At 49.1% G+C, this 23778-nt stretch overlaps 1 protein-coding gene across 12 annotated transcripts in view; it reads right to left on the bottom strand.

The window, feature by feature from the left end:
* Positions 1 to 23778, bottom strand: part of LOC136794626 (uncharacterized) — an 87257-nt gene that overhangs the window by 52490 nt on the left and 10989 nt on the right. For 5 of the 12 annotated variants that reach the window (XM_067040046.1, XM_067040048.1, XM_067040045.1 and 2 more), the window contains 6 exons: positions 19496 to 22236; positions 18349 to 18683; positions 17764 to 18126; positions 17206 to 17374; positions 15802 to 15917; positions 4653 to 4810 (listed from right to left, as the gene is read on the bottom strand). In XM_067040046.1, the coding sequence (XP_066896147.1) occupies positions 17272 to 17374; positions 17764 to 18126; positions 18349 to 18566 (684 nt within the window). In that variant the 5' untranslated portion in view covers positions 18567 to 18683; positions 19496 to 22236 and the 3' untranslated portion in view covers positions 4653 to 4810; positions 15802 to 15917; positions 17206 to 17271. Of the gene's footprint in view, positions 1 to 4652; positions 4811 to 5968; positions 6071 to 10680; positions 10730 to 15801; positions 15918 to 17205; positions 17375 to 17734; positions 18127 to 18348; positions 18684 to 19495; positions 22237 to 23778 lie in introns of those variants that run through there. The other 7 variants (XM_067040050.1, XM_067040047.1, XM_067040049.1 and 4 more) reach the window with 6 other exon arrangements.

Below are 23778 nucleotides of genomic sequence, written 5' to 3'. Positions count from 1 at the left end.
CAGAGGAGCCAAAGGGACCTCACAGGATTGAATTTATGACCAGGGGCAGCCCAGGCTCATGGGCAGCTCGGGGTCCCCCGAGCACACAGACACTACGGAGGGTCAGATGAGTCCACCAATGCCTCGGCTCTGTGTAAGCCTCCCGGGGATCTGCATGTGACACCAGAAACCGAGAAAGGTCTTGAAGTGACTGAACGAGGGTTTGAAACAGAACCTTAGTTGCACCACAAGGTTACATCTATTGCAGCTGAACCGCCAGCCCGACATGCAAAGCCATCCTCACTCCCTCCAGCTCTCTAAAGGTTACGGAGCCACTGGGGGCCTTCGGCAGAACATCCTGTCTAATTTTCCACTCGTATGAGGACCTCCACCGTTAGTGAGTTCAATGGCTATCACTGTGCTTTTCCTGTGTTCACAAAATGTTTCTGCGCCGTGTTGGGTGGAGGTGCTTCAGCAGAGCACCCACCTGCCTACGGAACGCTGCGCCCCCCAGCCCTCATCCGAGGCAGCACGGCCCGCCCGGAAGCAGTTTTCCACTGCAGGTGCCTATTTTCTATTTGGGCATGGAGCAAGGAAGTGAGCTGAATGAATATGATTAAGCTCCCGGCCTGCGATGCCCCCCACAGGGTCTTGTTTTTGTTTCTCTTTAAAGGAATGATGCTAAAACCCTAGTGGCTCCCCCAAACACCTGGATTTTAGTATCTGAAAATTTAAGATACTTAGCAAAACATAATTCCTACTTAATATAGCTTTCATCTGCTCATATCAATTTAATATGATTATTCCCAGTGTTAATTTCAAGTTCTAAATACAGTCTCCTGTAACAGGCGGCTCACATAGAATCCCATCTCTTCATTTCACTAATTCTACTGCAGATAAGTGTTCCCTTGGCTATTCAGGCAAATCCTTGTAATCCTGGGAATGTGGTCCTTAAGTAACTAACCCCTGGTTGGAAAAAAAAAAAAAACCAGTCCTGGTCTTCATCACATTTCGATACTCTGTGGAGCCCAGGTTTGGGCAGTTTCCAGTTTTCTGTGCCTAGAGACTTCAGTTGCCTGTCAGGCTTCTGAACTGTTTTCCTGGCACGTCTGCTTGGGGCGCCTCACAGCTCTAGCTCACCCACCACCCGCACACTCTCGGGCTTGCTCTCTCTCCCTCTCCTTCTCTCTCTCACCCTGGGAACTGAAGGTATGTGCGCTGCAGTCTCAGTAACCTGGCTTTTAAGTGAGACCACAGTACAAAATAATAAATGAGATTTTAAACAATGTTTGAAGTGGGTGCAAGCCACGCTGTAGGTTTCGAGACGGATATTCTTGCAGAAGCCATTGTGGAAGATGACGAAAGGCAAATGAATCACAGATGAGGGCGAAACAAAAACAAATGAAGTAAGGAAAATGAACAGACACAGATTTTAGAAATGATTTTCTCTTCCTAATTAGGCTTGATACCACCATGTTTGGTTACTGGTATGTCTTCATTCACGTCTTTTGACCTTCTTAAAAAAAGAAATGAAGAAGTCACTTCAAGCGACCCCCCCCCCCCCCCATTTCAGTTCTGGTGTGTGGCTCAATACATTTACGGCCAGAGTCCAGCAGCCATCACACACCTACAGTAGTGCTGCCTGGATCTCATTTCATTATTCAGGACAATACGACATTCATGTCCACAGCACTCTACGTTGCTCCAGGTCTGAACATGGGCATGGAGTAACCATAAAATAAAAGGAGTGGATAAGGGGACTACAACAAATAGCTCTGGGAACCCATAGCCATCAAATTGGCTATGATGGCCAATTAACTCGCCCAGGTAGGCACGACCACTGTAAGCTAGAATAGTACCCCAAATGACAAAGACAGGAGCAAGAAAATGAATAATTACCTAATGGCTGACTGCAGACACTGATTTGTTTTCATAATTTTAGGTTGAATATACCAGCTTGATGAAAGCTTTGAAAAACCGAGTATAATTCTTTATTAAAATAAAAAGCACAGTGAGTTATGCCTTTAAAAAAGACTAACTTTAGGGAACTAGACATTTTCATGGCTCCACTGATGACTTGCTAATTGACAAAGGGAAAATGCATCTTGCGAGTTCAGAAAGCTGGGGCTGCAACTAGTCTACTTATTTTAACCAGTCTACTTTCCTATCTGGATGTGTAGAATATGCAAATCAAATAAAATACTTATATTTTACTGTATACATCTGAGTTAAATTGTTGTCCAGATCTGGTTGTCAAAAGTTGACTTTGGGGCTTCCCTGGTGGCGCAGTGGTTAAGAATCTGCCTACCAATGCAGGGGACACGAGTTCGAGCCCTGGTCTGGGAAGATCCCACATGCTGCGGAGCAACTAAGCCCGTGTTGCCACAATTCCTGAGCCTGCGCGTCTGGAGCCTGTGCTCCGCAACAAGAGAGTCCATGATAGTGAGAGGCCCACGAACGGCGATGAAGAGTGGCCCCCGCTCGCCGCAACTGGAGAAAGCCCTTGCACAGCAACGAAGACCCAACACAGCCAAAAATAAATTAATTAATTTTTTTTAAAAAGTTGACTTTGGAAATTGCTAAAATCCACTTCCGGTAATAATGAGGTGATTATCAATTGGGCATGATGAAAACAGCACAGGATTGGGAGCTATAACACCTATGTGACAGCCCACTCTCGTATGCTTGTATACTCAACAAACAGTCCTTAGTGTCTTTGGACCTCAATTTCCTTGCTTAAACATGCCAATGGTTAGAATAAAGACTCTTAACTTGGGTTGGAAGGGTCCATGAATCCCCTGAAATTAAACTTTCATGTGTATTAGTGTAGAGGCCTTTCTCTGACAGGTGTGGAAGATTAGACACACAAGCAGCAAAAACTCTCATCTAAAGGTATTATGTGCGGGCTTCCCTGGTGGCGCAGTGGTTGAGAGTCCGCCTGCCAATGCAGGGGACATGGGTTCGTGCCCCAGTCCAGGAAGATCCCACACGCTGCGGAGTGGCTGGGCTCGTGAGCCATGGCTGCTGAGCCTGCGCTCCGCAACGGGAGAGGCCACAACAGTGAGAAGCCCGCGTACCGCAAATAAATAAATAAATAAATAAATAAATAAAAATAAAGGTATTATGTGATTCCCTGTCCCTGGGTATGGGGTGGCCTTGCAACTTGCCCTGACCAACAGGATGAGGCAGAAGTGATGTTATGTGACTTCTAAGCTTTGACCTTGCCACTTCTGCCCCCATTCTCCTGGAAGGCTGCCCACCATGTAAACAAGCCCTGGCACCCCTGCTGGAGAGCTGCAGCCCAGCTGGCAGCCAGCAACAACCGTTGGGCATGTGGCTGAGGCTGCCCTGGACCATGCAGTCTCAGTTAAGCTAAGGATAACTAAAGCTGCCTGAGGGATCCCAGACAAAACCAGTCAGCCGGGCCCAGGAAAACAGCAGAACTGTGAGCCAATTAATAATAGCTGCTGGGCTTCCCTGGTGGCGCAGTGGTTGAGAGTCCGCCTGCCGATGCAGGGGACGCGGGTTCGTGCCGCAGAGCGGCTGGGCCCGTGAGCCGTGGCCGCTGGGCCTGCGCGTCCGGAGCCTGTGCTCTGCCACGGGAAAGGCCACAGCAGTGAGAGGCCCGCGTACCACACACACACAAAAATAATAATAATAATAATAATAATAATAGCTGCTTTAAGCCACTAAGTTCTGGAGTGGTCAGTTACACTGTATTATTTAACTATTCCAAGAGTGTATTTAGCTTTTATCAAATTCTCAAGGGTTATGACTTTCAGAATTTGAATTAGATTATTTCAAAGGTTATGATTCCTTGTCTCTGCTCTCTTTGTTAACTATGCCATAGGTATAATTTAACGTGGCAGTCCTGCATTCAAACTGTATTTTAAAGTAAATTCTAGAATTTTTGAACTGAAGAATCAGCAGGTCGTTGAGTCTACAGTTCAAAGACATTTTCTACTTTCCTCTTAAAAAAAAATGTGGAACAGTCCTCAGGCACATCTTACAGTCTTCATATTTTTAATGATTAAAGCAATTTCATCTGAAAATTCTATTCATATTTCAGTCTGTTATTTCCAGACCAACGTTTGAACTTATTTAGGACAGTGAGCATTTGCTCCTAAGTGATCTTATTCTTCAATCCCTCTTACCAAACTCTGTCCCATCCTTTCTAGTCTAAAGTGTAACACGGAGTCTGAGGGAGTGGTCACCTTGTATCTTTACTGCTGACTAACATGGATGAAACGCCATCCCAGCCATGCATGGATTCTACACTTGCTTTTGTTTCAAACAGCCCTCTTCATCATTGGGAATGTTAGGCTCCTTCTGGATTTAGTCTTTCTGACTCTTTTCTCACATGTTCTTGGCAGTTTTTTTGTAACCAGGCTCGTTTTTCCAGATCATCTTTCACACTTTACATACACCATTTAAAAATATATCTGATCTCAACAAACAGCTTCCTGCACAAAGATAGTAAATCTTTTTGGCTACCTCCTTCCCTTTTCTTCTTCTCCTTCCCACCCCCATCCACCCTCACTTTGGACCATTTACAATTGTAGCATCAGAAGTTCATTTTGAGGACTCTCCCCTGCTTCTTTTTGGAATCTCAGACCAGGGGGTCAAAGTCAAGCTTTTATAATTTCCTGAGATATTTTAAAACTTAAACTAACCGAATGTATGTCTGGCAGTGACCACATCTCTCTGGAATCTTCTGATGGCCAGGTGGCCCTCTTCCAGGATTCCTGTCACTTCTGATTTTCCGTGCAGAGCCTCTGAGTTGGCCAGAATTAGAAGCAGTGTTAATCCTCTTCATCACGTCCTCTCTCTTCTGAAAGATGAAATTATCATGTGGGTTAGCGATTCTCAACCTGGCTGCACGCTGGAACCACTAGGGGGCGGGGGCACTTAAAAACAAACAAACAAACCAATGTCTGGGGCCCTACCCTGAGAGATTCTGCTCCAATTAGAATGGGTGGAGCCTGCCTATCCATTTTTAACAAAAAAAAAAAACGTCTGGGATTATTCTAACATGCAGCCGAGGCTGAGAGCACTAACTGAGGTAAATCATGAATTTATCAGAGGTTCTGAGTTTAGAAAATGAGACATCTGGCAGAGGCCGGGGTAGCTGAAGTCCCCATCATTGAGAGTCCGAATGCTTCTCTTCCCTAATCCATTAATTTTTAACACAGGCAATCTAGTTCTAGCATGTCTACATAGGACAATGACAACCAGACCATGATATTACTTTCTGATTGTTGATATTAATCTCAACACAGCTCTAACATCTTTAAACAAGATGAAGCTAGACAGCAAAAAGTCCTTTGAAAAGTTCAGAAAATAGCTGGGGACAGTAGCTTTTCTGAAATTCCAAATAAAGATGAGCTACACTGCTGTGGATGGTTTTCCTTATTAGTTAAGAGAGTAGTTTGACAAAGGAAGTGTATTGCAAATGAAAAAATAAAGCAAAATTTTTTTCTCCTTTGATCAATTTTCAGGATGCTAAATCTGTGTTAGGCAAAAGGCAATTGAGATGCCAAATACATTATATTTTTGAAAAATTCCCTCTCACCATACATCGCATACATTACATACTTAGGCTCTAAAATTTTTTTAAAAATTCTAATTGTTAATTATTATCACCAGGTATGCAAATGCAACTTTTCATGAGGCTATTACTCTTTCACAATGGAAACGGCCTTGTTTCTAGTTAGTGGCAGAACTGATTTTGGTGTCAATTCGCAGAAGTAGGCTAAGTGTCAGCCAAGCTGGGATGCTGAGGCGTGAACAGCAAGTCAATTCTGAAGGAGCACCTTTTCAAAGGACCTACTGAGGGCACAGCTGCATCTTGGCGACCACAGCACGTGCTGGGATTGCACAAGCATGATTACGCCAGGTATGTGGTGTTAGACACTAGAGGCATGCAGGGGAATTCAGCCTCCTATGAACTAGAGATGACCAGGGGAGAGCAGTTTTCCTGAATGCTTACTCCAAGAATAGAAGCTGTAGAGTCTAGCTCTAACCTGTTCCAAGTTAGCTGTGTAGAAACTGCTTTCTGCGGACAGAAGTCCAGAGCTATGCTCTGTAGAATCTAAAAACAGAAAGGCAACAGAAAGGATGAAACACTGCAACTGCTTTCAATCAAGCAGGCCCTTCTGGAATCACATGTATTTCGTCAATAATTCAGTTTTGCAAACATTTTGCAATATGGTATCATCTGACAAACTCTCAATAATGTATATTTCCACTTTCTAAAGAAAGCACATGTCGAAACCAGTGTCAAATAACATGAAAGGGTGTGTTTTGAAACTGTGGACACTAAGAAAACTAGTGTTGCTTCTCTTTCCAACTCTAACTCATGCCACATTGAGCTAGGATTCCAGGAGTTGAAAATAATCCATGAGAAGATGGTGGAATGAAAAAGAAATCTTGACAAAACAAGACAGAGCTAACAGCAGAGTGAAGGCAACTGCTGCACGGTTTCCTGAAACTGGTGCATGTAACTCAGACCGAGAGTTATTTTAACATCTCTTTCGTTATACTTAGACATACCCAAATACACACAAATACTTCACCAGCTACTGCCAAATATCAACAAAGAAAACGATGTATCGGGCTTCCCTGGTGGCGCAGTGGTCGCGAGTCCGCCTGCCGATGCAGGGGACGCGGGTTCGTGCCCTGGTCCGGGAAGAGCCCACATGTCGCGGAGCGGCTGGGCCCGTGAGCCGTGGCCGCTGAGCCTGCGCATCCGGAGCCTGTGCTCCGCAACGAGAGAGGCCACGGCAGTGAGAGGCCCGCGTACCACAAAAAACAAACAAAAAAAAAAACAAAAAAAACCCCCACGACGTACACTTTTGTTCTGTATCAGGGCAAGAACTGCAGATACATGCATAAGTGTTTACAGAAGTTTTTAAAAATCTTAAGTTATACTTCTCCTCCTACCGAAATTGTGCAGTCTTCCTAAACAACTCTGTTGACTTTCCTGGAGAAAAGAGAAGATTCCCACTGCTTCAAATTAAGGTCCACATATTAGCAGAGGAATTACTGCTTATGACCAATGGAAGACAGATTGGCTGTTCCTTCAATTGGAAGGACGTACATTCACTTTATAGTTTGCCATTGGAAAGCAAGCACTTCAGATCTCAGGTGTGCATCCGTGATTACTTTTTCCACCTCCTTCCTTAGTAGGACTGGAAAAAACATATTTAGTACCCTAATGTTTTGATTTTGCAAGCAATACAACCAACCTCCTGGTTTCATGGTAAACCAGGAGGCCTTCCTCCTTTGGCACAGTTCAGACAGGACTGCACAAATGACTGGGATCAAAAGAAGACATTCTGCTTCTTCACTTGAACTGAGTCAGTGTGAATTAACTTAAAATGTCAAACTTGATTTCGATAAAAGAGACTTGAAAAACAATACTGTTTGGTTAAGAAAGAGGTTAATGAGGAAAATGTAATCCCCACTCAAATGCCATTGGAATGCAAAGCCACATTTATTTGCATGTGTGGTAGCTGTAAAAGGTCCAAGGAATTTTGTTTTCAGTGTTTTGAATTGTTTATAATGTATTCTCTTTTTATTCCATCTACTAACAATTCCCAGAAATGATGGAAATCAAAAGATGGAAAAACATAATGGCACTGGGTTCTAAGAAAATTACCAGTTGCAACATCTGCTCTAGCCACAGTTCATGAAGCAGGTGATTATGGAGACAATAAAGAAAAATGTTATTAAGTCAGTAAAAATCCCTTGAACCTTGCCAATTCTGTGATAGCGCCTTGAAGTCTGACACTCCAAAACAGTCCATGAAAAATTTTGCAACAATATTTTCACTACTAATGATGCTCATTTGCAAGCAGAGTTCAGATATTCCAGGCTGTGGGACATAAAACACACTGTACAATTTCTTCAACCTTGTTACGTTTTATTAAAGCATTTACCAAAGTGTCAAATAAAACAAATCTATTATTTAAAAATCAACCCTGGAAAGGTCATTGGCTTTTCAACAGACCAGTTTTTCATCGCACTTTTAGGTATTTTTCCGCACATTGCAGGGCCAGGAGCTGCTTCATTAAGAGCACTGGGTTTCCAAACAACGCCATTTCCCCAGGCTCAGCAGCCAGAGCAGAGCACAGTGCTGGGAGCGCCGGCGATCAGTTACCGAGGAGCCAGGCCCTCGGAGTCTTGGCAGAAAGTCTGCCCTGTTAAGGTTCAGGCCACAGTTCACCTACTATGGAGCTGCTGCTCTATCGGAAGGATTACCGTTGCTTAAAGTTTTATTTAATGCCTCATCCATCACTTGAATGGCCTCCTTAGGCTTTCAAATATGCAAGAATGAAAATGAGACAAGAATTAACGTTTTTATGGCCTCTCCTAATATTTCTATTTCTGGCAAATTCTGTCAGATACGGAGAGTGATACAATTCTACAGTGATGAAATCCCTTCTGAAACCTGTCCTATCTCCCTCCCCTGAAATTTTCAGGGGACGGGACCGCCTGTGGAGTAACTCCCTGCACCCCCTCCTGATCTTTGGTGCATTTGGAAGAACCACCAGCCTTTTTGGACTAAACCCTGGCTGGGGTGAGAGGTGCAATGTATTAGGCCTCTAAAGTCCCAACCACTTCACAGAAATCAATAAACTAATACAGAATTAATAGTTTTTGAAAGTTTTAGCACCATGTCCCTCCTGGGTTCCTGCAGCCAGGCTCCACGCTGTCATCACTGCGGCGCTGCCTCTATCTGCATCATTGCTGGCGTGTAGCAAGAGGGACTGAAGACCTAGTGCAGACCAAGGGCAGTCACTTCCACTCCCACTTCACTGGCCAGAGCAAGTTCACATGATCACACCCAAGGGCAGCAGACATCTCCTCCTGCAGGGAGTGGTACCACGCCCGAGAGCAGCGAGACGGTTGACGGTTCCCAGAGCAACGAAGTCCTTCTGGACAACGATCGGTAAGGGACATATATTCAGTCTTGTCTCTGCTCAGGAAGAACTGCTGAGCCAGAGAATCAGCTCCGGAATAAGAGCTTCAGTGCTCAGGGCATTAAGGTGGGGCCAGGCAGCAAGGCAGACGGAGGAAGTGGCCCCGGAACCCACCGCTGTGGCCAGGATCAGCAGCACCCGTCCAGCACTGCGTTCGCAGCACTGCGTTCACAGCACTGCGTTCACACTGAGCCAGGCTGACTTGCTCAAGTCACCTGCTGTTCAGCCTCGGGCTGGAAACCGAAAACTCGCTCTCTTCCCTTAACTAGGGTAAAGGCTCACTGGGGAGTGAACGTCCAGAAATCAGAGCACAGGGCAGGACAATATTCAATCAAGCAACAAAATGGGCAGAGCAGACAGTCACGGAGCCCTAGCGGAAATGTGTGCCTACACTCTCCAAAAAACTGCTGGTTTTCCTCCTTTGCTGCAAAATCCAGAGAGGGAAGCTGGGAGAAGGGAGGCTTTGCGGTGAGAGAGGCAGAACAAGCTGTGGGTTTCAGGACAGCAGGCAAGCTCTCCTGGTCCTGGCTCATCACCCCCAAAGGTCCCCCCACCCAGGACGGTCACCTCACCAGCTGCAGGGTCTACACCACACTCTGTGCCCACACTGTCCTCTTCCTGTGTCAGTCAGGGCTCAATACAGGACACGGAAAACACTCTGTATCTTTCAAGCTCAGAGGGATTTAATACAAGCTATCACACGGAAGGGCTGGAGGAGCAGCTGTGAGAGCCCCCATACCCTCTAAGCTGGGGACCAGGCGTCGGGCCATATGATGCGGCCCCTGCCCACACTCATGCCTTCCAGAGCCCTCTTGGGCACCTACACAGTGAAGGAAAGACAGCGTCCCCCTCTTTTCTGCCTTTCAAATCCTATGTGACTGCATTTCATTATCAGAACCTGCCCTGCATCCTGCCTCTGGCTGCAGAAGTGACTGGGAATTCTAGTTTGTGTACCCCAGGCCCCGCAGCACAAGGAGTTCCATCGGCAAGAGCGTGGCTCTCCTCCAGGGACAGGCAACCACAGGCCTCAGTGGCTGCCAAGAGGAAGGTGCCCTGGACCCCTCCTCCCGAGTCCCCTCAAGATGGAGAGTCCCCAGACTAACCAGTCAGAGCCGCTGTTACTGAGTGAGTCACCCTCCTCCAGATGGGATCCCCTGGCAGCCTTGAGTGTCAGGGGACTGGCTTGGGGGCAGGGGCGGGCAGGGTTCATGGAATTCAGGTGGTATTAAGGCCAAGATCTCAGGAGGGCTCTCCTCTTGCCCTGCCAGTCACCTTCGCCCCCGACACCCTTCTCAAAGCAGACCACTGCTGCTCAAGGCCTGGTCCTGGGCCAGCAGCATCGGTGTCACTTGGGAATGTGTTAGAAACGCACCCCAGCCTGGGCGCATCAGAGCTGGTGGGTGGTAGAGCCAAGCAATCTGTAGCTTAACAAGCCCTCCGGCTGATTCTGCTGCACCCCAAAGTTTGAGAACCCCTGCAGTTGGGAATTAGACATTTCTGGAACAAGAGAACGTGGAAACAATGCCCACCTGATTACTAGGGGTGAAGATAGCATACATCTCAGCAGAGGTCTGGTTAGGCTAAGATGGAGCCTGGGTTAGGTCCATTGCCCCAAACTCCAAATCTACGTCTCCTTTTCCTCTGGTTGACCACATGGGACAGGGTCAAAGCCATGACCAGCATGTTTGCAGGGGAAGAGAGTATGGGTATTGGGTATGGGAGGCCATACCCAATCTGGATCTGGCTCAGGTAACCAATCCCAGTATCTGGAGTGGAAAAAAGACAGGCCTGGTTGACATTCCTGAGGACAGGCTCCTATACCAGGAAATAGGAGAAACAGGCAAAGGGAGCCATCAACTCTTAAAACAAAAGACCTGCCCCTCTAGTAAACACGGTTTAATCAAAGTCTTGTAGTATCTGCTCCCCTTAGAGGCTGGGGTGGAGAGGAAGATGAGGGACAGAAGCATTGCTCAAGCCCCATGTCAATCCCAGAGCTCCTACATTGGTCTAAGACCATTCTACCTGCCCCTGCTGAGGTAAGACGAGACAAAGACTCCCCGCCCCCAACTTCTGACTCCAGCTGCTCCTCCCCGCTCCACACCCAGGCTGAATAAGAATTCTACTTTGGACTTTGCCGCAGACTCCCTGTTCCCACCTTCCTGCTGCCACCTTCCTCTCTGGGGCCTGGGGCTCCATCTCATTCTTCCATGCCAATCTTTTTCCCGGGGTCTGAGGCCTGATGTGATCTCTTATCAAGCATTACTTTTGTAACCAAGAAAGAACCCACTGTGCTGAGATTTTAAAAACTGAATACCCACCTCCCAATCTCATTTCCCTGAGGGTCGTGCTCAGTGTCAGGTCTACAAGGGGGCATATACCCTCTAGTTCACTGCAGAGCACCAGGAGGCGGCAGGAGCCCCAACCCTGCACCCCAAACCTCAGGAGCGTTACATGGATGGGGACCTTGTTGGATTGTTCTACAACCATAGCTTTCAAACTTCTTTTTACTGTAACCCATGATAAGAAATACATTTTGCGTTGCGACTCAGTACACACGTATATATGCACGAGAAAAAAGACTTACGAAAGAATATCCTTAACATACTTCTAATATTTTCTATTCTTTTCTATTCCACTTAAAAAATGTTAGTCAAATTCCACATTACTGAGTTACTAACGGTTGGCAACCTGTGGTATCAAAAACACTGAAGTCCACACTGTAATAAACACACCACTGGCACCCCAGAGAAGGTAGCATTAATAGCACACTCTCATTGTGACCAGCATTGCTGAGAGCTCTATGTGTTTGTATGTGTGTTACTGTCATTTCAATTAAAATCCTAAAATTGCTACAGGCCATAATTCCAACTCTATGCTCCTAGTATTCCAATAAATACAAAAAAATTACTTTTACTGGATTCATCTTAACTTCAAATTTGGTGATGATTTCAAACAGCAGCACGTGTGGATGGCTAAATTCTCATTACCAGATAAGCAGTTATTTTCTAAGTTTCAACAAACATTTTTGTTCAGTGTAGTTTGGTTTAAATCAAGTAAATGGATATAATCACATAATCGGGTTTCTCTCTTCTCCCTGTTAAATAAAAGCAGTTCAAAGACTGGAAACATTTCAAGGATAAAAAATGGGGTTTGAAAGCTGAAACGTGTGCCTTTCCTAATAGATTCAGACCCTCAGCTGTCATATGAGGGCAGCTGGAAGCCCTCCTTTCACAGCTGGGCCGGTTCTGCCTCTTTAGGACCTGCACCCACTCTGTCCCTCATCTCAGGTAGGCCCAGCACACGACACCAGTGCCTCTCCTGTCCCCGCAGTGCGGGCCCGAGCGTCATCTGCAGTGCAGACAAGCAGACACAGGATGCTGGCAGATTGGAACGGGCTTGCCCCGCTCCGCGCCCTCATTCCCCAAATCAAAACCCACCGAAAACACCACAAAGAGCCAGGAAACCTCATGGCGTTAATTGCTTCCATTCCCCAAGCTGCATGTGGCACACAGGACACCTCGTATCCCTCTAGGGGTGAGCAGAGGAGGGCGGAGGGTGCAGAGAGGGAGCGCCAGCCCGGCCCACCCTTCCTCCCGGCTCTGCGCCCTGGGCTCGGGCCTGGCTTGAGGGTTGGTGCCACCTGGCTTTCTCAAGCAGAAGGAGAGGCGGGAGGTCGAGGAGGTGGGTGAGGGGCTGCGGGCACTGCGGAGGGAAGGTGCCCCAGACCGCCCCCCTTTCAAAATCCTGGGGCGCCGGGCAGCTGGCAACCGCCCACAGCGGAAGAACAGGCAATTACCCTCCAGGGAACAGAAAAACCAGGAATTTCCCTCACTACTGATGTTAGAAGAGCGGATTCCACATTTAGGGCAGGCCCAAAGCACAGAAATAACTGTGGCAACTCAAAGCATTATATATCAGCACTGGTCAGTTTATGCCTTGATGGGCTCTGGTTGGTTTTACCGATCAGCTATTCTGCACAAACTTCCTACACCGACCTGCGGGAAAAGAAAGGAGACAGGAGAAGGGGCTCTGATCTCCACGCAGCTGCAGCACTGGAAAGGGGGCAGCTTGTTAAAGGAACCCCCTGTGTCTGGGTTTGTTCGCATGCAAAACGGGGAAAACCACACATTCAGTAACTGCTACAAGTGACTTATGTGAAAATAAAACAAAAGTCCACCGGGAAGTGCTTTCGACGTTAGTAGAAAAGTACAATTATCGTCGTAATAAAAATGGTAATGGACTCTAATACCCAATCAGTGCTCTATAAATCTGCACTGTTTGTGTGCATGGATGTGACGAACTCACAGAAGAACAATGGAGGACACTACTACTAAACCTGGACTAGTTATCTAAAGTAATTACCTATCCACCTATTTCAGCTGGCCTTTTAAAGGGGGGAGGATCTAGAGAAAGGTATGTTTGAAAGCTGCTTTTCCATGTAACCGTGAAGGTGCACCAACAGACACATGGATGCGTGTGACAGGCACACATTACGTGCATGAATGGAAATGTGTACATGCACGGGAAATGTGGGTTTGCATTTATTATAATAATGACTCAGGTACAGTGCCACACAGTTTACTGGAGACTTTGGCATTCACTTTTCATTTAACCCGCACAACATTAGGGGACATCATTAATCTCCACTTTACAGGTGAAAAAACTGCAGCTCAGAAAAAAATTACTTGCCCCAAATCTTGATGATGAGAAGCTATAAAACCAAAGATATTTATTCTAATTCGGGGCCATTCTCATATTCAGCAAACACGTGATGGACACCCACCGTATGCCAGTAAAGCATTGTGGCCACAAAGATTAAAGATCTATTCTACTGCCCTCAGGAACTCACACTTAGTGGAAAAGAAATGACACTTCTATAGAATATAAACTCTGTAGTCAGCCTGAGGCTTAGTGAAGGCTTCCAAAAAGAGCAGACACCCAGGTGGAATCTTGAAGGACAAGGAGAATGACATCCTTCTACCTTATGGAAAAGGAGGGAGGTGTGCAGCAGGCAGAGGAACAAGTGCAGAGACATGAAGGCAAAAGAATCTGGGCTGTTCAATACAGTTCAGCAGAGCCAGGGCTCAGCGTGTGTGAGGGGAAAGTGGCGAGAAAGGAGATGCTGTGTGAGGAGCATCACACGCTCGCATTTGGGTTTTCCTGAAGTCTACGCAGAGTGAATGAAAGATTTAGAGCAGGGACATGACATGATCAAGTTGCATTATACAAAGATGACACCGGCTGCTGCGAGCACACAGTGGAGAGCACACTGGCAGTAGGAGAAATAATGGAATGATGCAATCTCAGTACCTGTCATCACTGAGGCATGAGGCAGAGAGAGTGGATTTGAAAGATAACTGGAGGACCTGGGGGCAGTTGCCAGGTCATGGCCTAGCTCCTGACTGATGGCGGTACCATTCATAGAGCCTAGGAGAACAGACTATGAGTGTGCAACAGGAACTAGAAACACATTCCGTTCTGAGCTTGACAAGTTTTAAAAATCTAGGTACACCTACTTAGGATGTGAAAATGTCCTCCAACAGGGGGTGGGATATTTGGGTCTAACACTCCTAGAAGAGGTCTGAATTGCAGAAAAATATGCCATCAACGTCACGTGAAACCACAGAATGGCTAATAAAAACAATAACAATAATAATAATCATTGCTAACATGCATCTAGTACTTACTACATACGTAGCACCGTGAAAACCACTTTTAGTAGATTTTCTCATTTAATCCTCATAACCATCTCAGGAAGTATTTAGACTGACTATAGCCCAGGGAGAGGTTTTCATATAGGAAGAGAAAAGGTCCAGAACAGGACCCTGAGAATGAGGTTTAGGAGGAATGGGTGGAGAGCTCTTTGTACTCTACTGCACAGCTAGAGTTGCAACGAACACCTTACATAATCGCCCAGATTCAAAGGTGGAAGGTGGGTATCCTTGCTCCGGTCCTACCTAGGACAACAGCCTGGAGTGGCTGTCTGGGCTGGGTGGCCCATTGCCAGAGGCCTAAGGTCCCTGCTGAGGGAGACCCCCCTCAGCCCTGGTGCTATATGGGGTTCTTTTAGCCTCTAAGTTGTCAAGGTCCCCCAGCCTGCAGGTGAGAGAGGAAGAGACTGCTTCAGTGCAGAGAAACTGCCTGTTGCACTACACACCCACGGGAAACACATTACCACTGTTCCTCTGAAACACTCTGGATTCCAGCCAGGCAGCATCAACAGGCTCATGAAGGTCAACCAAGGCAGGAGAAAGCACCCACACTTAATTTCCAACATGGCAGACAGTTCCCCACATCCTTATCTCACATTGAGAAGGTGCTTCCCCAAAGCAAGCAAGAGCAGCTTTACCATCTTACTATTAATGCTGGATAATTCCTTTGTTAGCTCTTCCACCAGCCCCCAGTGTTGATAATTTAGGAGTGTGTTGTGTGAGGGAAAAGGATCAGTGAAATATTAGTCTAAACATTGGCTTTACTTTATAAATTTGTTAATTATTGCTTTGCCTCTTTATTAAGTTTGATCATGGATTTCTACCTCTAAAGAGACTCTAAAGACATGTGGGACTTGGCGGCTGTATCCTCCTCATTAGAGGACCCGTAACCTTGTCCCAAAGCTCCTTGTGGGCTCACAGCCCACACAATAGAGCAGGAGTGTTTAAAGAAGCGCAGCACAAGTGTCACGGTGCTGACTTCGAGTTTTGCTTTAAATTTGTACTCCTGAACCCAAGACTATTATATTCTGGTCTGGGTATTGCTGTTCTGAATGAGAAAGTGGCGTGAGGAGTGTGGATGGCTGGGTGGTAGAAGGAAATAGCCTAGAGACTTGACCCATGCTCACCTGGCCCGTCTCTGCAATAATTTTCACGGAGTATGGCACTGAGCAAGAAGCCATCCTGGACTCTCTGGCTGTGCACTGGGGGGGTGGAAATCAGCTCTCTGGGCTCGTGTGCTCATCTGCAAGAAGAAGGGGCAGAAGCAGCTCTAAAAAACTATGTAGGTTTAACATTCATTGATTAACTTAATACAAGAATAAGCAGGGTGTCGGTGTTGGCTCTGTTGCTTCTTCATCTGGTAGGGGTAAGGGACTCACTGTATGTTGATACACACAACAGCATCAAAGAATATAAAAACAGAAATTGGGTTTGTGAACCAACAGATTACCAAGAGTAAAAATTAATAACATAAGTATATGCATACACACAAATATATAATACACACATATAATAAAAATTTAAAACATATGTATATGTATATATATATGTATATATATGTATATATATAGTGAGAGAAATAAATCCAGAGAAACTGACTGGTCAGGACATGCAGCAGGTTGATGGCAAAGCCAGGTGTGTGTGAAGTCCAGATTTTCTAACTGCTTGTCAGGTAATTTGCCCACTGGTCTGGGTATATAAGGCACATAAGTCACCAGACACTGGAAGATTTGATGAGATTCATGTTTAACCAGCTCCATGTGCGGCGGTGTGTTTCCTTCCCCCACTATCATCAGTAGCACATTAGAAAAAGCTGCATGTTCTGGCGAAGGCATGGATCTCCTGTTAAATGGGAGCCCTCAAGAATTTGCCCCTACCTTTAATACTAACCCTACGTGTAAATGTGCTGAAGGAGAATAGCCTGAGATAATTTTTCAGAGGCGACAGCAATCCACTTAACAAAAGCAGCGAGAAGAGACGAAATGATCCGGCTTGTCCTTCCACTGAGGGCGGTGAGGGGCAGTGAGCTCTCAGGCATCAGCCTGGGAGAAACAGCACTTCCCCAGTTCCATCCTAGTCCGTGCCCTGGGCTAGTTAACTACCTAGTTAGGGCCCAGCTCATCTTCCGGGAAATTCAGAAGTTGAAACTAGATCATTTTAATGACCCCTCACATTTCTCAAGATTTCACCTTGAGAAATTCCTGAAGCAAATGGCCTGAACTTTGAGCCAACTGTCCCCTGCCTCTCTCTGCTAGGTTATTTAAAGAACTGCGATAGTGGTCTCCTATTGTTTAGCAGTAATAATAATTTTAACATAGCTGTTAATGAGGAAGAGGAGCTTTGCACCTAAATCTTGTTTAGACTGAAGTAAAAAGTAAACTGAAGCCAGGTTTGCAGACTTTTGCCTTCCCTCACTTCAATATTCACTAACTATTGAAGAGCCCTGACCTAAGGAGAGCGAGGCGCTGAGGCCTGACGACTCAGCTGGCGTAACTTGACAGTAAGGGCGCGCTTACCAGCAGGAAACTTACCTTACCTGCTTTTGCAGGTAAAACGCCAGAAGCCACCTGGCGCTTCTGCTCTGGGTCCCGGGCGAGTCACGGCTCTGCGGTCGCCACAGCCCCTTCCCGGGCGAGCATCACATCCCGAAAGGTCGTGGATCGCCTCGCAGCCTCCTCGCGAGCCCGTGGCTCCCTCCCACTGGGGGAGAAAACGAGAAAAGCCTGGGGTGAGGGCGGAGCGGGGATGGACAAAGAGGGAAGGAGGAAAATCCTGCGAAACGTGTTTTGGCAGGTCCGGCATTCGGAGACCGCCATGTGCGCTCCATATTGCGCAGCCCCGGTCTTTGATGTTTTTCCTGAAGTAGACATTATTCTTTCTCCAACCGCGCCTGAGCCCCAGACAGGAAAACAGCGAGGCCAGGGCGCGGGCCCCCGGTAGGCCGGCCACGTGGACCGAGGCGCTGCCCCGACGCCCGCGGCCCCAGGCTCTCCCGTCGCAGACACCGGCCGGGCTGGCGCCGAGGCGTCCTGCCCACGGCGGTTAGGAGTTAGGAGTCACCTCAGGACCCTCGTCTCTTTGGAGTTTACCGAATGGCCCCCCACGGGCCCACTGTCAAGTCGTCCTTTCCTTTGCCTCCCTCTACCCGTGGCCGGACGGCACGGCAGACTTCCGAAGACTCTAAATCCGCTTGGGCTCCTCCCGGGGACGGTGAGGCCCGGGCAGCCACCGGCCGGGACCCAGAGGCGGGAAAGTCCCAGCTGCCGGGCGGGAGGGCGGTGCGGACGCGTTCGCAGGTCTCGCGCGACGCGAGGCTTCGACAACCCGGGCGCCTCGCAAGTGGGCGGGGCGGGAAGGTTTCGCCCGCGAGAGCAGCGACGTCGGAGGTCCCGCCGCTTCCGGGTCTCCACGAGCTCTTCCGGGGTGCGCGCCACGCGGACGGAGTCGGGCGCCTGTGGATAGCAACAAATGCGTAGGGGAAGGTTAGCACCGAAAAAGAGCTGTAACAACCTTAGCCGACAGTAACGTCCGGGTGGGCGACACCAGGGCCCCTCCAGTTAGTCACGATCACGCTCCAGTGCTCAAGCAAGTGAGCGTCTGCTCTCCGCCCGCCCAGAGAAGGGGGATCCGGGAAGCGGGGAACCAGGGCGCGACCTCAGCATCCCCGCCCCTACCCGTGGTCGCGAGTACTCGGGCACGGCCCGGGCGTCCCATTAGCTAGCGTAAATTCACTGGGCGCAGAAGACACGGCTTTTCTGCACTCTCGCCTCCGGGAAGTTCTCTGCTCCTGGTTGTCTGGAGTGAGTCTGGCCTGAGTGTGAATTCGATCGGGCGGGCTCAGCTCACCTCGAGCCTCGAGGGTCCGGAGAGGAACACTATCGGCAGAAGTCATAATGATGCCCTGTCTGTTCAATGGGTCAGCTGAAGCGGGCTCCCTCGTGTTTGGGCGCTGTGTTGAAAGTGGGAGCAGATCCTCCTGAAGTGATCTCCTTTGTGAGCCTGAAATTAACTGGACACACCTGGTGCGTTTACTTACAGTTGCTCTCAAACAATTGCTCTTTTTCCTTAGAGCATCCGTCTGTCAACCAGGATCAATGGTCTCAGGGCCTACTGTGCGCTCAGATCTTTACCAGCCCCTTCTGGGGTACCAGGCCACAGAAGGCCAGGTTCCTGCCCGTGAACCTGGCTCAGGACTTGGAAATTAGCGCGTTAGTGGAAGAAAAGGAGGGGGCACATTAAAATTACTTATTCTGCTGCACTTTTTTTCTGGAATGACTCAAAGTTACCCGGAGAAGAATATAATATTGCACGCCTGGCCTTGGGCTCGGCTTCCTTTTTCTGACCCTTCCTCAACCCGGCTTTCCCTCCTCAGGAGGTTTGGAATTCCCCCTACGGAGGGTGGGTGGGGAAAGAGCCAGCCCAGGTAAGTATGGGAACCACATGCTCTCGGGAATGGACAAAAGGAAATCATCGCCAAATGCAACCAGGCAGGTGGGGGTAGATTGAAGCAGAAAGGGAATAGGAAATGTGAATAACCCCCAAGGCAGCAGACTCCGGTGGTGAGGTGTGAGAAACAGTCAACATTTGGAGCTCTGGAGTCAAAAGATTTTTGGCAGCTGTTAGATAACTTCCTGGTCTGCAGTAAAGTTCACGTGACCCAGAGGATGTTTCCGCAATTCCGTTGCCTGGCTACCTTCCTCTCTTTCCAAGTCTGCAAGCTTAAGAGATTTTACTGGGTCCCAGTTGAATGGTGGTGCTGGCCAAATACAGGCCCAGGAAGGAGTCCTGACCTCCTACAGGGGCAGCCGCAATCTCACTCACCTGTTGCCTCCCCAGCTCTCAACTGCAAGGTGACATAGAAGCCCCCATTTCTGAATGGGGGATCCAGGCGCCCCCGTTTCCAGCCGCCAACCTATCGGTTCTGGACACTCCACAAACGGTCCAAACTGAACACTTTTTTCTCTATGTATAGTTCCAAGTGTCTTCCACTACCCCGGCGCCCTCCTGCCCCATCAGCAGGAGGAACGCGATTTTCCATAATTAGGGCCTGACCAGTATGGAAATATATGCAAGGTGTTTAACTTTCCTTAGTGAAAAAATTTTAAAAGGATCCTGGCCCGCAATGCAGGATTCCCTGGGAAGCAGCGCTTAGTTAGCGGGGCGCAGCACCCGCCAATCCTGAACCCTTCTCCGCATGGGCGAAGGCGGAGGAGGGGCTGAGGAGCCCAGGCCCACGCGGCTCCCTACAGCCCAAATCCCTGGGTTCTTCCAGGGCCAGTGCAGTGTCGCCTCTTGGTCCCTGAGGCCAGCTGGCGCTCGCATCTTTCCCACTCCCAGGCCCCCTAGTCACGCACGTGGGGCCTGGCCCGCCCGGCAGGTGGATAGGAGCTCTTGCTCCACTGGCATCGCGAGTCCGGGTTTTTGCGCAGGTTCCGGCCGGCTTGGAGGGATCATCCTCCGGGGTGGTCTAACGTGCGCTTTCCAGACGTTCACCGAGAGGGTTATAGAACAGGCTGGAGAGCAGTCTTAAGAAATCAAGGATCAGACCTCGCCCGCCGCTCGGAGAATGTAAATTACGGGGTAAGGCGCTTGTGAGACCCAAGGGAAGGACTTGGAGACCCCAGAGTCGCGGGTCGGGGGAGGGAGGCCGTCGCTTGAGAAGCCACACTTCGCGGTGGGAAGAGGGGATGGCAGTTTCGTCACGTTTCCCGCGTTTCTAGGAAGAAAGTGCGGTGATTTCCCCGAAGATGGATAAATACACAGCGATGAGGCTCACCAGGGCTAGGGGCTAGGAACTTTCAAAGCCTTATTGGGCGTATGTCCCCATTTTTCAAACGCAAAAACAAACTCCGCGAGGCCAAGATGCTGCCTCAAGATCATAAAGCCAGAAAGTCCAGGAGCCAGGACCCAGCCCAGGTGCACCTGGCCCCGAAATGCATTAAGGAACTTGCTACTCAGCGTCGGGCAAGGGGCTCAATCTGGATCGTTGCTACATTCCTGATTCTACAAGAGTCGCAGATCTGTCCGAACTCTTGAATGCTTTTGGGGGCGGGGGACGGTGTCATCCTTAGCAAAGGAGAGATTTACTTTAAACCTGCCTCTCGGAGGAAGTGGGTGGGGTAATAAGTCTTCTTAAGTATGCCAGGGATGTCTTCTATTTCCGTCGACCATAAGCACGGTGTGGTCGAACTGTTTCACGTAACTGCCTTCCAGCCCCGCACCACTGCACACTCAGCAGCTCACAGACCGCCGCCGTCGTGCGCCTCTCTGCCGGCACGGCAGCCGATGCAGCAGCTGGGGACGTGCCAGCCCCACTCACAGCCACCGCGCAGAGCGCAGCTGCACTGGCGTGCTCGCTTGCAGCCATTTCTTTATGGTCTTGGCTTAAGAAATCATCCTGATCATGAACAACTGTAATAAGATCAACCTGGCCCCAGCTGTCCGGAACGGTGAGCAGCCCAGAGGCTCCCCTGGGATGGCCGGCGCGGCACCCCTCCGGTACCTGGTCGGGAAGGGCCTTGCCGGGACCTGCCCGCATCCCCCGGGGCTTCCCCCACCACCAGGCCGCGACCCCAGCTTTCCTACCACCGCCCGTGGGCAGAGCCCTCCAGGGGGCCAGTCCCGCTGGAAAGCGCTCTTCCTACGCAAAGAACCCCAGAGATACTGAGCCAGGGAACTGCGTGCTAGAAACCGCGTGGAGAAACCCAGCGAAGTGGAGACAAACAAGCTTTAACTCGGGTTGTTGGAAACGCAGGCAGAATTCCGAAAGCCCTTCGATTTTTGTGCACAATTGTTTTCCTTTTGCTTTCCCTCTCTTACTACAGTTGCTGGTTCTTTTCATCTCCTTCTTGAATTTCTTGATTTTTAGAGTTTCCAGACTGCCAGAGTCCCTGACAGGTGAGGAGATATCACTTCCGGGTCGCAGCATCCTGCTTGGAGGCGGAAGACCAAGTTCAACTCAAATTGACAACCTAGTCCCAGTCTCTGCTCAGCCTCTTGGGCTTGGGGTTCCTAAAGTTGAGTGTGGAGGTAGGGGCAGAAACTATAGCAGAGGATGATAGAGGAGAAATACACCAGCGCGCTGTGGCTTTCTAACTTGGTTTGTACTTGTCTATCAGCCTTGTTTGTCACCAGAGTCAGATCACCAATCATTGTTTATTAAACAAAATGGTGGGATAGAGGGACTACTTACTACTTGGCGTCTAGGAAATCCTCATAGTCACTCCCTCTCCCCCACTCCCCCCATGACTGTAAAATGAATTAATATACCCTGCAGTGTTACAAAATCAGGACCACTCATTTAGCTGCCTCCAAGCGTGGAACAGTGCTCCAGGGGAAATGAGGGCCCAGAGCTCTTAGGTTAACCAGCAATTCAGGAACTGCCCCAGAACTTGCCCGCCATGCCCAAAGGGAGGAGACGGCTCAACAGGGATGAGTATGGCTGCAGAGACTCTTTAAAACAATCTGTCCTCAGTGTCCACCTGGAGTCGCTACTCTGTGCGGCAGACTGCCCTGAAGAGAAGGATGTGGGCTCCTGCCCCAGTATTCTTCTTGCCCAGGCTCTGCATCGGGAGAGTAAAGAAAGAGGGAAAGGAGAGAGTAAATAGAGGATGGAGAGGATCTGGGCTGGGACTGTCTTTGTAGGAGAAGAGGAAACAGAAAAAAAAACGCTTCCCTAAGCAACTCCCAATCCACAGTTGCCTCCTGCCACAGGCCTGCACACTCTCCTTCCTTGCCTTCTGGCCTTGCCTGTTCTCTCTCACTCTTTCATCCTACCTTCCGCACAAATGCCTCAAATCCAAAATCTAGGCATTTTCTCAAGCAGTGACCAGACCGCCTCTCTGTAGATGAAAGGGGAGTCCAGGACACCACGAGGCAACTACTGAACCAGTGCTGGGAGGTGGAGGGACGCAAATAACAACGTTTGGGAGGTGGGGCTCCTGGGGTTTCCTGCCAAAAGTTGACACGTGGGTTTCCAGAGCCCCACACTCAGTCCTCCCCCCCCCCGGCTTAGGGGTGGGTGGCCCCTTTTGCTCGCTGGACAGACTCTAACCTCTGGCCCTGACAAGTGGAGAAAGGGCAGAGGTGGCCCTTGGAAGTTAAGAACCGTGTTAATCCCTTCCCAGGCCTCCCCAGGCTGAAGGGGAGAGCTCTGGATTGAGCTGAGATATTAGCGGTAGAGCAGAAACAAGTCCAGTGAATTTGAGTTTAAATCTTCTCAATGCCGGCGTGGTGGGGCAAGAAAAGAGACACTGAAGGACACGTGTGGTGGACTCTGGGCTCCCCTGGCTGAGTAAGAGAGTCTGATAACTTTGGCCCTCATGGGTATTTTGGAGGAATAGGTATACAGGCACTACAGCTTGTACAGTTCGAGTCCCTGCTTGCGAAGTTCCCATGGCCTCAATCACCCTCTAGGAGTGCATGTTTGAGGCTCATGGAAGGCAGCTCAACTCCCTCTCAAGGTCACCAGGAGACCTGGCCCAGGCTGCAGGACCCCTCAGTGTGTCATCAGCTCCCAGGACATTGCTAGAAGCACAGAATGGTAGTGAGGGGGCCTGGAGTTTGTTTGCAGGCACAGATCTGTGGCTCTGGCCAGGTCCCTCCTCTCTGCACCTCAGCTTCCTTGCAGTCACACAGGGTTTGGAAATACTCCTCTTGCAGTTTGTGAAGATTAAACAATAAGCAGCCTGCAAAACGCTCCACACATAACAGGCTCTCCTTAGAAGTTAGTTCCACCCCTCACCCCACCCACCCCGTCTCCCCAGGTAGAGGGCAGGCGGATTTCATTACCCCCCATGATGGAAGAACTGAGGTGGGGTCCTGGAGGAGCAGCAGACAATCACTCTTACCTTCCCCTAACTTTTCAGATTGAAGCCCCGGGGCCACTGGCCTCAGTCCTGCTCAGGTGGCAAACCCGGGACCCTCCCGGCCCCGCGGCACCCTCTAGGAACGCAGGCTCAGGAGAGGGCCAGGACCACGGTCTCCACCGCGCCAATCAGAGTCCAGTGCTCTGTACCTGGACTCTGAGACCCCTGCAGCCCTTTGTCTGGGAGCGAGTGCCACTCTACAGAGTCCACTCAACAGCCAAAGAGCTAGCGACTCTT

Source organism: Kogia breviceps, chromosome 8 (assembly GCF_026419965.1).
Source record: "Kogia breviceps isolate mKogBre1 chromosome 8, mKogBre1 haplotype 1, whole genome shotgun sequence".
In the NCBI taxonomy this organism is placed as follows: Eukaryota; Metazoa; Chordata; class Mammalia; order Artiodactyla; family Physeteridae; genus Kogia; species Kogia breviceps.
Note: the sequence above shows the minus strand (reverse complement) of the source record. Positions and strands in the feature narration are given on the sequence as shown.